The following is a 15,446-nucleotide window of genomic DNA, read 5'->3' on the forward strand; positions in this document are numbered from 1 at the left end:
TCCATGAAAATGGTGGAGGGGATCTATTTATTTAGATCTTACTTAATTTCTCTCTTCAGCATTTCGAAGTTTTCAATGTAAAGGTCTTGTACCTCTTTTGTTAAATTTATTTCTAAATATTTTATTATTTTTGATCTTTTGAATGGAATTAAAAAATATTTTTGGTTTGTTCATTGCTAGTATATAGAGATACAGTTGTTTTTTGGATATTAAACTTGTATCCTTCGACCTTGCTGAACTTGTTTAGTATTTCTAGTAGTTTTTTGTGGGTTCCTGAGAATTTTCTGTATACAGGATAATTTTTTTCTGTGAGTAAAGACAGTTTTATTTCTTCCTTTCCAATCTAAATGCCTTTAATCCATCCCTCCCTCCCTCCCTCCCTCCCTTCCTTGCTTCCTTCCCTTTTCCTTCCTCTCTCCCTCCTTCCCTCCCTCCCTCTTCCAGTACAAGGTTGAATAGAAGTGGTGAGAGCAGACACACTTGGCTTTCTCTTGCTCTAAAGAGAAAAGCGTTCAGACTTTCACCGTTAAGTATGTTATTTGTAGGCAGATGTAAAAAAGGAAAGGTGGGGACAAGGATTTGAGAAATATTTAAGAGTTAGAATAAACACAATTTAGCAACTAATTATGTATATTTTACACCAGGATATAATTTTGTATGTTTATGGGTAAGGCAGCTCTGGGTTTATTTTTATGAAGTAGGGTGGAATTTAAGATAAATTTACATCCTTTTAGGAGGATTGACTTTTTGCAGTAGATACTTTTCTTTACTCTCTGTTTTTAATTGCCAATTTCAGGTCAGTGTTAATATTTACAAATCCTAAATTTTTGAAATCTTTATGTAGTAGTAATATGTTCCATGAAATAGGGAGCAGTATTATCACCAGCTTTTAGTTGATGAAATTGAGATTTATATTGAAATGCTGTTGAGCACAGTGATAGAGCCATCCAAGTCTCCTTAATACAGTGCTTTCTAATGTAAAAATAATTTTGAGTGATGTTATCCCCAAAATAGTGTCAAATGGGATATATGAGACACCTGACATCTTTTTTTAATCCTTTTCCCCACCAGAAAAGGAGGTATATTTTAAATGTTAAGTGTATTATGTAGAAGGACTGTTCCTTTTTTTTTTGTTTCACATATCAACCGTATATGTTTTAGTTTTCTTGAGCCTTTAGTGGTTACTGGGGTCCAGTATTCTGTGTTCCTAAACATTTTAACATGGGCTAACTTACAAATGACACAAAGACAGTGGCTTAGATTGGCGTTTTATTTAGCCATACATGAAGGATAGGAAACAGATCATAACAATGGTGGTAGTTATTCTAGTGTTCCTAGTGCTATGTTAGTATATACACCAGACATTTTCACTGGATATCTTTAACTGACCTGTGAAAGGCTGGGTTTTGGAAAATAGACAAATCATTAATATGAACTATAGCAAGAATTATTTTATCTTTGGAAACCTGCTTCCATGGTAAGCTTTAGGAGCTTTATGGATCTGAATTCAAACCCTGCCTCTACCTTTCATAAACTTGGGCAAGTTACTTTATTTTAGAAATGTATCTAAAAATATCTATTTTTTAATTATAAAATAATGTTGCTGCAGAGAATTTGGAAATACAGAAAGCCCTCAAAAATCACCCATAATTCTTGATTGAGATAAAAATCTCTGCTTCATAGAACTTACATTCTAGTGATAATCTTTGGAAAAACTAGAAATAGTTTAAATGTCCACCAGTGGCTGGTTAAATATGTTTGTTTATCCATATCAGGGACTTTATAGCAGATAAAAAGGAGATTAGTAGTTAAGAATGAGGTCTTTATGTTCAAATCTTAGCTCTATTCCTTATCAGTTATGTGAAACTCTTGAAATTTCAATATTTGAATAGAGTACCTACTTCATAGGGTTTTCTAAAGATTGAGGTATAACAAAAGTAAGACTTTGCACAGTATGTGACACATCATAAATGCCTGACAGATGTTGCTAGTTTTATTAGTTTTATGTGCCAATGTGGAAAGATTTCTAATATATATTGTATAATGTAAGGTATTAAGAAATGATTATTTTATGATGTCATGTGTGGACATTAAAAAATAAGGATTTCTTATATATATAATGATAGATACACATCTATTTCTTGAAGGATACCAAGAAAATATTAACTAGTTACATCTGGGGAATAAGACTGGGGATTGGGGATTGGAGATGGCAGAGATGGACCTTCTATTTTCACCTCTTTGTGAAGTTTGAAATTTTTTCTTCCTAAGTTTGCATTTTGTAATGCCATTTATTTATTTATTTAAAAGATTTCTTGTATCAGGTTTTGTTTTTTTTTTGTCTTCATTTTGGAAAATCTTATTTTCTCTGCTTCTTATAGTAACTTTATGTAATAGTAGAGCTTGAAAGTAATTCTTTAACCAGCCCTTTGCAGATATGCTAAAGACACATTAGAGACTATTTTGAGATAAGCAAACAAATTATATATCCTGTTAAAAAAATTGTTTTTAAAAAAATTTCATACAGAATAGGAGAGTATTGTGTTTTGGTAGTAGTTTTTTTACTTTACCAGATTACAAAGATGATAATAATGATCTCAACTAGACTGAGACTATTTTTCCCCTGCAAATATTTTTCTATTTGACAATAATAGATACGAAGGCATACTTTTTTCTTCCCTTTTAATCAATTAGAAACCAACATCACTTATGAATTGGTTTACTCTAAAAGGTATTTTGAAAGTACTAGGTAGTCTCTTAAGTTCATTCTTATTCCGTATCTCTCTTTTTTCCTCTCTCTAAATTCTTATATCTGTTTCTCCATTTCTGTCTCTGTCCTCATTGTCTTAGACTTTGAGGATATAACGATTAATAAGATATGGTCCCTGCCCTGAAGGAGCTCTCGTAAGTTGTTCCATTCAAGCATTCTTACTCAATTACTTTTCTGGGGAAGGAATTATGAATTTTTCTTTTCTATTCCTGTTTTTCACTTTAGCTCTGTAAACACTGGGTAAGCACTTTGTATGTGCTGGGCACTCTGCTAGAGATAAGATGAGTTTTGACTTTTAATTGCTTAATTCCTTGTAAGGAGATAGGTAAACAGATTTCTAAACAATTTGATAGGTGCTGTGACTTTGGTATTGTTTGGTTATCACAATGAGATAGAAAAATGCCGCTAGAGTTTGAAACATGTAATTTCTTGAATGGCAGAAATGAACCTGTTTTGGGACATTTATACCAAGTAAGAGACAGCGTAGAGTACCCCAATCAGAGGTGACGTTTTCTTGTCTATTCCTCAAGGAGGTTGCAAAGGTGCTTCTAAAGAAGTAGTGTGTCAGACCTGAGAAGCCAAATTCTTGATACTTCACTGTACTCTTTTCCCCCCACCATACTTTTATACTTATGGGTTGCATGACTACTGTTCCATAGAAACCTTTTCAACTTACAAACTTACATGCTTCTATCAAAGAGAGTGCTTACAAACATTGGGCTTTCCCACTACTGAAATCAAACTCAATTAGCAAGGCAAGGTTCTTATTCAACAATAGGAAGCAGTCAGTGGCTAGTCTGCTGCCTGTTTGAATTTGTCTCCTGGAAGCTCCTTTTCCTTGAATGTATGCAGATAAGCACAGGGTGCTTTGAAAGCATAGGGAGGAGTGTCCAAACAGATTTAGACACTCAATTGTATGGAACAGAAGAATCAGGCAGGGCTTTATGGAGGATGTGATATACATACCTCTTGAAGTTTATTTGCCCCATCTTACTTCATATTTGATTTGTTAGTTTCCCCACTAAGGCAGAGTAATAACTGAAGCCTTTTTTTTTTTTTTTTTTTTTTGAGGCAAGGTCTCACTTTATTGCCCAGGCTGGAGTGCAGTGGTACGGTCTCACTTTATTGCCCAGGCTGGAGTGCAGTGGTACGATTAAGGCTTACTGTAGCCTTGACCTCCTGGGCTCAAGCTGTCGTCCTGCTTCAGCCTCCCAAGTAGCTAGTCCTCCCGCCTCAGCCTCCCAAGTAGCTAGGACTACAGGTACACATTATGACTCCTGGCTAATTTTTTGTATTTTTAGTAGAGACAGGGTTTTGCCATGTTGCCGAGGCTGGTCTCAAATTCCTGGGCTCAAGCGATCCTCCTGCCTGGACCTCCCAAAGTGCTGGAATTACAGGCATGAGCCACTGCTGAAGCCTCCAACTGAAGACGTTTAAGCTAAATTACAAACATCATTTGCATCTCTAAAATATTAATATGAGGACATTTTACTATATGCTGCTTTCCACACAGTAAAAACATTTTTAAAAAACCCTAATAACTCTTATGTATTACCTTGCCCGTGTTCAAATTTCTCATCCCCCAAAATATATTTTACAGTTGGTTTGTTCAAATCAGGATCCAGTGGTAACCATATGTTGCATTTGGTTATATCTCATAAATCTGTTTTTCCACCCTCTTAAATAGACTTTGCCTTTTAGTCTTAAGTCTTTTTTACACTAAAACTTAGTCCACTGCCTTTACTTTTTAATTTATCCACCACATTGACCAGTAAGAGATTTTGGCACATAGCATGAACTGCCTTCTAGTTTTTGTCTGATGGCTTCCTTGCAATAGTATTGTTATACTGTTCTCTGTATTTCCCGTAAACTGGAAGTTAGATGTAAAGGTTTGATCCGATTCAGGTTAAACATTTTTTGGCACCAATACTTAGTAGGTGGTACAATGTTGTTTTTCTTTAGTCTGTTGTTTTCTTTCTGTTTATTTATTTATTTATTTATTTTATTTCATTTTATTTTTTTGAAATGGTGTCTTGCTCTGTTGCCCAGGCTGGAGTGTAGTGGCATGATCTCGGCTCACTGCAACCTCCAGCTCCCTGGTTCAAGCAGTTCCCCTGCCTCAGCCTCCCGAGTAGCTGGGATTACAGGTGCCTGCCACCACGTCTGGCTATTTTTTTTGTATTTTTCATAGAGACGGGGTTTCACCATGTTGGCCAGACTGGTCGCGAACTCCTGACCTCAGGCAATTCGCCTGCCTCAGCCTCCCAAAGTGCTGGGATTACAGGCGTGAGCCACTGCGCCCGGCCTATTTATTTATTTATTTATTTATTTTTGAAATGGATTCTTGCTGTGTCACCCAGGCTGGAGTGCAGTCGCATGATCTAGGCTCACTGCAACCTTTCCACCTCCCAGGTTCAAGCGATTCTCCTGCCTCAGCCTCCCAAGTAGCTGGGACTGCAGGCACACGCCACCATGCCCAGCTAATTTTTGAATTTTTAGTAGAGATGGGGTTTCACTTGTTTTCTTTATTGTTAATTCCAACTCATACGCAGTGTTAGAACTCTGATACAACCCATCATTCATCAGTTTTGAACTTAGATAGTTACACTACTGCAGTGTCAGCTGCTCTCTTCCTTTTCTTTTGGGGATTTTTAGCTAGTCCTTTTTTTTGTCCCTGATATAACCTTTACCCTTCATTTCTTCCCTGACTTCTATCTCAGATACAAATAATGCCAGTTCCAAGATACCTTATTATTTGACATAGTACATTCCAGCTATTTTTTTTGTGACTTATAGGAGCAGCTCAACTAAACTTTCTTATGAGTTTAGTATGAACTCTCCTTATTCATCTTTACTCAGGCTTTACTTCTGGTCCCATGAAGAATGACTAGAGAGAGGCAGGCCCAGATTGGCCTTATCACTCTTGGTTCATTCTGGAAATCATGGCTAGATAGGGCGTCTGAAAGTAAGAGTGGGTTAGAAGAAAGGTTAAATGCAACATAATTTTCTCTCGGAATGTGGGTCTTTTGCTGGTTATTTCCAACATCGTATAATGAATGGCCTGAGTGGATGCTTTCTTTTGTGAAAACTCTAATGTGTGTTGACATACGTAGCTTGTAGGAATGGAGAGAGTGGATAAAGAGATAAATAGGTCAAATACTCGATGATGTTTTCTTGGGAGGGATAGAAGATTTTTTCATATTATAATTTAAGGGCATAAGTAACTACAGAATTTTTGACCTATTCTTTTCTACTTTGCAGTTAATATTAATGGTTTATTAGAAGGAAAAAAGACTACCTTGGTTTTCTTTCTGAGCTATCACTAGGAGTAAGAAAAAATCTGATTGGAAAAAGTAACCTCTGATAAAGGATTTTAACTGGTATCAGGGCTTATATTTATTCATTACATTTCTTTCTTGCATACTTTGGATCATGATATGGTTAAGAGATACAGTTTTTTTATTTGGGAAGATTCCTTCACTACCATTTTATGAAATCTTTGCAGAAGGTCCCAGTTGTAAATACATCCCTTGTCTGGGTTGCACATATTTTTATGGCCACTATAACTCAGTTTGGAAATGGTTCTTGTTGCATTATCACAGCTTATTTTCAAATTAATAGATTTTCTTTTTGGGGGAAATTAGTGTCATGTAGAAAGATATTTGTAATATGAGGATTATCGTTTTTATGTCTGTTATTAAACAAAAGATTGCCTCTTTTTGAAGTAACTGTTTCATTATTTTAAATTTCACATTTTAACATCTGAAATCTTCAATTAACTGATGGTGTGATGGTTAATTGGCAGTTTTTATTTATTAGCTGTACATGGAGTAATGTCACTTCTTAACAATTAGTTATTTTTTAAATTTTTATTTATTAATTTTTGTGAGAGTCTCACTCTGTCGCCCAGGCTGGAGTGCAGTGGTGCAATCTCGGCTAACTGCAAGCTCTGCCTGCTAGGTTCTCACCATTCTCTTGCTTCAGCCTCCCGAGTAGCTGGGACTACAGGTGCCCACCACCACGCCCGGCTAATTTTTTTGTATTTTTAGTAGAGACGGGGTTTCACCATGTTAGCCAGGATGGTCCTGATCTCATGACCTCGTGATCCGCCCGCCTCGGCCTCCGAAAGTGCTGGGTTTACAGGTGTGAGCCACCGTGCCCGGCCAGTGATATCTTGAATTTGATGAAATACAGCAGTTTACTATTCAGTTTACTCATGATTTAGCCCCAGAAACACTGAGCTAGTGCTGAGATTGGTAGAATGAGGTGAGTAGCAATGAGGGAGGTAGAAAGTTTATTTTGTGTCCTTTTTTTTTTTTTTTTTTTTTTTTGAGACGGAGTCTCGCTCTATCACCAGGGTGGAGTGCAATGGCGCAATCTCGGCTCGACTTGATCTCGGCTCGACGCGATCTCGGCTCGACGCGATCTCGGCTCACCGCAACCTCCACCTCCTGGATTCAAGCGATTCTTCTGCCTCAGCCTCCCAAGTAGCTGGGACTACAGCCAAGGCACCACCACGCCTGGCTAATTTTTGTATTTTTAGTAGAGACGGGGTTTCACCATGTTGACCAGGATGGTCCCGATTTCTTGACCTCGTGATCCGCTGGCCTCGGCCTCCTGAAGTGCTGGGATTACAGGCATGAGCCACCGCACCTGGCCTATTTTGTGTCTTTTTAAAGGCTTTTACATATTCTCATCTCAGCTTCGATGAGAGGATCAGGATATGTAAGGACTTCAAGCTAAACATAATAATGAATACTCACATTATATAGGCTTCATTAAGATCCCTAATGAGGCTAGGCACGGTGGCTCATGCCTGTAATCCTGGCACTTTGGGAGACCAAGGTGGGTGGATCACCTGAGGTCAGGAGTTCGAGACCAGCCTGGTCAACATGGCGAAGCCCTGTCTCTACTAAAAATACAAAAAAATTAGCTGGGTGTGGTGGTGCATGCCTGTAATTCCAGCTACTTGGGAGGCTGAGGCAGGAGAATCGCTTGAACCTGGAAGGCGGAGGTTTTGGTGAGCCGAGATTGCGCCACTGCACTCCAGCATGGATGCAACAGTGAGACTCTGTTTCAAATAAATAAAAGCCCTAATGGAGTCCTAAACTGAAGTGAATGTTCCTGTCTTTTCAGACAAAGGATTACATAATTCGCCCTTTGCCCTCTCCTGAATCTGTTCTCCCTCTCAAAGATTTCATTCTCTCTCCAGATTTCAGCTCTAACCTCTAATTGTTTTCTTGGTGCTTTGGTGGTGTTGTCTTCCTCGTCATTAACTTTTTTTTTTTTTTTTTTTTTTTAACTAGTAGACTTTTTTGGGAGGGGGCAGTTTTAGGTTTACAGAAAAATGAATGGAAAATATAGAAAGTTCTTATACATCCTCTCTTCTCTCCCAAATTTCTCCAGTTAGCATCTTGCATTAGTGTGGTACATTTGTTATAATTGATGAGCCAATATTGTTGTACATTGTTATTAACTAAAATCCATAGATTAAGTAGAGTTCACTGTGTAGTACATTCAATGAATTTTGACAAATATATAATGACATGTATCCACTGTTACCGTATCATACAGAATAGTTTCATTGTCCAAAACATCCCATGTAGGAGTTTTTTTCTCATGCTGCTAATAAAGATATATCTGAGACTGGGTAATTCATAAAGGAAAGCGGTTTAATGGACTCATAGTTCCACATGGCTGGGGAGGCCTCACAATCATGGCAGAAGACGAAGGAGGAGCAGAGGGACATCTTACATGGTGGCTGGCAAGAGAGAATGAGAGCCAAGCAAAAGGGGAAACCCCTTATAAAACCATCATGAGACTTCTTCACTACCACGAGAACAGTATGGGGGAAACTGCCCCCATGATTCAGTTTTCTCTCACAGGGTCCCTCCCACAACACATGGGAATTATGGGAGCTATAATTCAAGATGAGATTTGGGTGGGGACACAGTTAAACCATATCACCCTATTTCTACTTATTCATTCTTCCCTTCTTGTCCCCACTCTAGCCCCTGACAACCACTGGTCTTTTTACTCTCTTCCGTAGTTTTGTCTTTTTCAGAATAAAATATAGTTGGAATCATACAGATTGGCTTCTTTCACTTAGCAATATTCTTTTAAGGTTCCTCTATGTCTTTCATGGCTTGATAACTCATTTCTTTTTATCATTGAATAATACTTCATTGTATAGATGTAACACAGTTTGTTTATCCAGTCACCCATTGAAGGATAGCTTGATGCTTCCAAGGTTTGGCAGTTATGAATAGGAAGCTAGCCTTTTAAAACACAAATACCTAAAGTACCTCAAGTCACCTTCTTAAAAAAGGTTGAGCTAATTCAGTATCTTAAGCCCTAAAGAATGATAGATAACTCTTATTTTTGTGTAAACGTTTCTAATTGTGTAGTTGGCTCATAACAATGCTCAGTAAATGTGTGTGAAATGATTGAATATGAAAGAAGGAAGGAGGAATTGAAGAGAAGAAGTAGGAGAAAAGATTATATTTTGAATCTGGATACTTTTAGGAAAATGAGATTATCTTGAAACTCAGCTGGAAACTCTAATGGGGACCAAGATGGTCAGGGCTCTGAATTAAATCATTAGCTTGAAAACACTCTAGAGTTTTTTATTCCTAATTCTTATACTTTAAAGTATATATATTTTAATTTAATATACATTTTAAGTATATACTTTAAAGTATATACATTTTAATATACACGTCTTTTTATAGCTCCCAACTATAGAGCCAGCTCTATAGTTCCAGCTCTATTGTAGGCCAAAGTGTGTTCCCAAAATGCCATATAAAAAAAACCTCATATAGGTTGTCTGTCACTCTCTTACCCTACATCAACATAAGATGTTGTAATGTAATTATAAACTAGAAAAGTATTTCCTAAAATATTTTACGAATTTGTAGCCTTATTGTTATGCCGAGATTTTGTTTTTCTTTAAATGAATCTTTAATGTATTTAGCTTCCCTCCATTTTAAACTAGTTTAGCTTTTTTTTTTTTAACAACGCGTATAATGTTTTTGCTTTCTTCATTATAGAACGGTGGCAGCTGAGGTTAGGAAGCAGATCTCCGGACAATATAGTGGTTCTCCCCAACTGCTCAAAAACCTTAATCTTGTTGGCAATATATCCCATCACACCACAGTAAGTAATGTATTCAAAATATAGTATGTTATTGATGTATGACTGACTAGGCCATGAAAAAATAGTGGAAAGATAAGAACTAATTGGGTTCCATCATTAGTCTCATAACCTTACTTTTTACCTCACTTTGTTGAAATCTGAGTTGGGAGAGGATGTTGGGGTGTTATAGAATTGCTAATTTCGTAGCCAACTCTGAAACTTTATAGTTAGGATTTAATCAATCCTGGAATTTTACATTTAGAACTTTTTTTCTTCTTTTTTTGAGACCGAGTCTTACTCTGTCGCCCAGGCTGGAGTGCGGTGGCGTGTTCTCGGCTCACTGCAACCTCCGCCTCTTGGGTTCCAGCGATTCTCTTGCCTTAGCCTCCCGAGTAGCTGGGACTACAGGCATGTGCCACCACACCCAGCTAATTTTTGTATTTCTAGTAGAGACGGGGTTTTACCATATTGGCCAGGCTGGTCTCGAACTCCTGAACTTGTGATCCGCCTGCCTCGGTCTCCCAAATTGCTGGGATTACAGGCGTGAGCCACCGCGTCCGGCCCTAGAACTTTTAAAGACTGAAGGTGATTCATTATGTGAAAATTTAGGAATCTATTCTAGAAACAAGCGCCGAAGTAAATTATTTGGGTTTGTTGTATTATCTGTCCCCTTTAAGATAAATGAATTTATATTTATTGAAGTATTACTGTAAGCCCAGTACTGTGTCAGAGACATAAATGTTCTCTTATTAAAGAAGCTGGCGTGAGGAAATTCAGTTTTGATAAAAACTAATATTTATTATGTTAGAAATAGGAATTAAAAACATACCTCCATTTGTTTTAAAATTAGAGGTCATTTTTACAAAATGCTGTGGAAAACTAAAAAAAGCAAATAAGCATGATAGGGTGGAGTTATATATTAGCATTTTCCATTTAGCTGTGAAAGGGTACCTGTTATTGAACAAACTGGGAAATAACAGTTTGATCGACTTATAATGATATATTTAGAATGTTTGTGTTACTAAAATTTGAAAACATGAAGTTTACTTTTAATTACAGTACATGCTAGTTGGAGAAATTTTAGAATATATGGATTTTTGGCTGATTTCAATGTACATGGAGATAATCCTTCCAAAATGCTCTTGGTGTCTTGAACGCCTCTCTTCCAGTGATATTATTTTGCATCCTGAATTGCACCTTAACTACTCAAAATTTCTATAATCAGACCTTAGATTTTTGTCATTATGAATAACTATAACCCATATGTAATCTTAGTTTTATGCTTCCCACTCTCTGATCACCACCTCTTATCTTTATGGCCTTCTTGTTCTGGTACCCTGATTCCAATTGTCCTTCCACATCACCAGGACCTAGAATCCATGAACCCATTGAATTAGACATAGGTAGCGACCTCCCAGGTTTTGTCATTATTTTCACTGAGTATTTATTTGTGACATTTTAAATTCTGAGCTGTATACTGCCCTAGAAATAATATCTGGGCAAAAAACGCTGAATTAGAAAAAAAAATTGAATTTAAAAAATATTTATATATGTATAATATATACTTACATGATATATTTGTATACATAATAGATATAGTGGTAAAATATACATAACATAAAATTTACCATTCTAACCAGTTTTATTTATACAATTCACTGGCATTAAGTACATTTACAGTATTGTACAACCATCACCACTATTTATCTCCAGAACATTTTCCTTATCCCAAACTGAAACCCTATACCCATTAAACAATAACTTCCCATTTTCCCCCCTTCCCAACTCCTGATAATATATTCTCTTTCCTGCCTTTATGAATTTGCCTCTTCTGTGTACCTGATGTAAGTGGAATCATACAATATTTGTCCTTTTGTGTCTAGCTTATTTTACTTAGCAGAATGTTTTAAAGGTTTATTCAGGTTGTAGCCTGTATCTTTTTTTTTTTCAAACAGGTTCTTGCTTTATCATCCAGGCTGAGTACCGTGGTACCATCATAGCTCACTACAGCCTGACCTTCCAGGCTCAAGTGATCCTCCCATATCAGCCTCCTGAGTAGTTGGGACTACAGGTGCATGCCATCATGCCTGGCTAATTTTTGTATTTTTTATAGAGACAGGGTCTCACTATGTTGCCTAGGCTGGTCTTGAACTCCTGGGCTCAAGTGATCCTCTTTGGCCTCCCAAAGTGTTGGGATTACAGACGTGAGCCACCATGCCTGGCTGATTTAATTCCTTTTTAAGGCTGAATAGTACTCCATTGTATGTATATGTCACATTTTGTTTATTCATTAATTTTGATGGACATTGGGGTTGTTTGCAAACTTTTGGCTATTGTGAATAATGCTGCTGTGAACATGAGAGTGCAATTTAGCTTTTTGAGTCACTGTTTTCAGTTCTTTTGGGTATATACCTAGAACTGGAATTGCTAGATCATAGAGTAATTCTGTGTTTATTGTATGCTTTTTGAGGAACCACCAATCTGTTTTTCTTAGCAACTGTATCATTTTACATTTCCACCATCAATGCACAAGGGTTCAAATTTCTCCATATTGTTGTCCACACTTGTTATTAACCATTTTAAAAATAATAGCCATTCTAATGGGTACCAAGTGGTATCTCACTTATATTTTTGGTTTACATTTCCCTATCTGCAAATTTTATGTTGTATTTTCATTTAGTTCAATGTATTTTTTCATTTCATTTTTCAGAGTTTTGTAACTCATGGATTATTTAGAAGTATGTTTAATTTCTAAGTGTTTGAAGATTTTCCTATTATCTTTCTGTTGCCACTTTCTAGTTTGATTCTATTATAGTCAGAGAACACATTCTGTCTGATTTCAGTTCTTTTAAATTTGTTGAAGTTTGTTTTATGGGTCAGAGTATGGTCTGTCTTGGTGTATACTTTTGGGACCTTTGTAAAGAATGTATATTCTGTTGTCATCGGGTGGAGTGTTCTATAAATGTCAGTTAGATGTATTGGTTGATGGTGCTTTTGAATTATACTATATCCTTGTTGATTTTCTAGAATCTGCAGAAAAGAGATCTCTTGAATTCTGCAAGTATAATTGTGATATGTCTTATTTCTTCTTTCAGTTCAATCAGTTTTTGCTACACCTACTTTGTAGCTCTGTTATTTAGTACATACACATTTAAGATTGCTATGTCCTCTTGGATCATTCCTTTTATAATGAAGGTAATGTCTCTCTCTATTTGGTACTGTTCTTTGCTCTGAAGTCTGTGTTTTCCCTTATTAACTTAGCCACTCCGGCTTTCTTTTGAATAATGGTCGCCTGGTATATCTTTTTCCATACATTTGTTTTCAACCTACGTATGTTGTGTTATTTGAGGTGAGTTATTTGTAGATACCACATTGTTAGGTCATATTTTTAAGTCCATTCTGCTAATCTCTTAGTGTTTACATTTACATTTATAATACAATGTATAAATTTGTAATTTAATGTTGTTACTCTGTTAGGGTTTAAATCTGCCATTTTATTTTTTGTTTATTCTCTATTTTTCATCTCTCTGTTTTCTTTTTTCTGCTTTTCCAGGGTTACCTAAACATTTTTTAGAATTCCATTTTGATTTATAGTGTTGTGGAGAGTATCTCTTTGTATAGCTTTTTTAGTGGCTGCACAAGTTATTGTGTTATATCCATGACTTATCACAGTATTGGTGTTGAGATATTACCAGTTTGAGTAAAGTGTAGAAACCTTACCTATTTTTACATCCCTTTACCCTCTCTTATATATAATTGTCTTAAACATTTTTCTGTAAATGCTTAGAATCATACTGGACAATTTAGAAAAGTCAAGAGGAAAAGGAAAGTCTATTGTATTTACCTATATTTTTTGCTCGTGCTGTGTTTGTTTTTCCTTCCTAATATTTCCAGATACCTTTTATTATATTTCCAGATACCTTTTATTATTTCCTTTTGGTTTAAGGAATTTCTTTTAGAATAGATCTGCTGGTGACAGAGTCTATTAGTTTTTCTTTATCAGAGTATGTCTTGATTTCCCCTTCATTTTTTTTTTTTTCCTTTTGAGACAGGAGTCTCACTCTGTCACCCAGGGTGGAGTGTAGTGGTGCAGTCTCAGCTTACTGCAACCTCTGCCTCCCAGGCTCAAGTAATTCTCCCACCTCAGCCATTGGAGTAGCTGGGACCACAGGTGCATGCCACCATGCCTGGCTAATTTTTTGTATATTTTTGGTATAGTTGAGATTTTGCCATGTTTCCCAGGCTGGCCTTGAACTCCTGAGCTTAGTCGATCCACCTGCCTTGGCCTCCCAAAGTGCTGGGATTACAGCCATGAGCTACTGCGCCCGGCCTTCCCCTTCATTCTTCAAGGATATTTGCAGGATCTGAAATTCCAGGTGGTCAGTTATTTTCTTTCAGCACTTGAAAAATGTTGTGCCACTTTCTTTTGACTGCCATGATTTTTTATGAGAAATCTAAGTTGAATTTTTTCCTCCTAGAGGTAAGGTGTCATTTTCTCCTCACTGCTTTCAATATTTTGTTTTATTTTATTTTATTTTGGAGACCGAGTCTCGCTCTGTCCCCCAGACTGGAGTGCAGTGGTGCAGTCTTGGCTCACTGCAACCTCTGCCTCCTGGAGGCAGATTCCAGTGATTCTCATGCCGCAGCCTCCCGAGTAGCTGGGATTATAGGTGCCCGCCACCACGCCTGGCTAATTTTTATATTTTTAGTAGAGACGGGGTTTCGCCATGTTCGCCAGGCTGGTCTCGAACTCCTAACCTCAGGTGATCTGCCCGCCTCTGCCTCCCAGAGTGCTAGGATTACAGGTGTGAGTCACTGCACTTGGCCTTTCTTTTTTCTTGTTTTTTTTTTTTTTTTTTTTTTTTTTGTCTAAATTTGGTTGCTGTGTCGTGGTACATATTTCTTTGGGTTTATCCTGTTTAAGGTTTGCTTAGCTTCTTGAGCCTGTAGGCTTATGTCTTTTTATGAAATTTAGAAGTTTTCAGCCATTGTTTTTTCAGATGTATTTCAGCCCTGCCTTCTTTTTTCTTACTTTCTAGGACTCTGGTGATGCCAGTATTGGATATTTTAGTGTAGTTTGTCCCTGAAGATCCTTTTTATTTTTGTTTTGTTTTGATTTTTCACTCTGTTTTTCTTTTAATGCTGTTCAGATTGGATAATTTCTATTTTTCTTTCTTCAGGGTAACTGATTTTTACCTCCTCTGTCCCCTCTTTTCTACTATTGAATTTGTCTGTTGAATTTTCAGTTCTAAAATTTCCATTTAGTTCTTTATATCTTCTGTTTCTTTGCCGAGAGTTTGTTTCTTTACAGAGAGTTTCTGGTCTTTCATTTATTTTAAGAGTGTTTACAATTGCTGTTGAATTACTTTTCTGATGTTTGCCTTGAAATCTTTGTCATATAATGCTAAGATCACTTATCTTGGTATTAACATCTATAGGTTGTCTTTTTAATTAGAGTTAAGATTTTCCTCGTTCTTAGTATGATGAGAGATTTTTGATTGGAACTTGGACCTTTTGGGTCTTATGTTGTTAATTTCTAGGT

At 36.7% G+C, this 15,446-nt stretch overlaps 1 protein-coding gene across 10 annotated transcripts in view; it reads left to right on the forward strand.

Moving 5' to 3' along the window:
* DOCK7 (dedicator of cytokinesis 7) overlaps positions 1–15,446 on the forward strand; it is a 238,434-nt gene that overhangs the window by 17,055 nt on the left and 205,933 nt on the right. For all 10 annotated transcript variants that reach the window (XM_054533642.2, XM_024251423.3, XM_054533652.2 and 7 more), the window contains exon 2: positions 9,820–9,925. In XM_054533642.2, the coding sequence (XP_054389617.1) occupies positions 9,820–9,925 (106 nt within the window). The remainder of the gene's footprint in view (positions 1–9,819; positions 9,926–15,446) is intronic.

This window comes from Pongo abelii, chromosome 1 (assembly GCF_028885655.2).
Source record: "Pongo abelii isolate AG06213 chromosome 1, NHGRI_mPonAbe1-v2.0_pri, whole genome shotgun sequence".
NCBI classification, from domain to species: Eukaryota; Metazoa; Chordata; class Mammalia; order Primates; family Hominidae; genus Pongo; species Pongo abelii.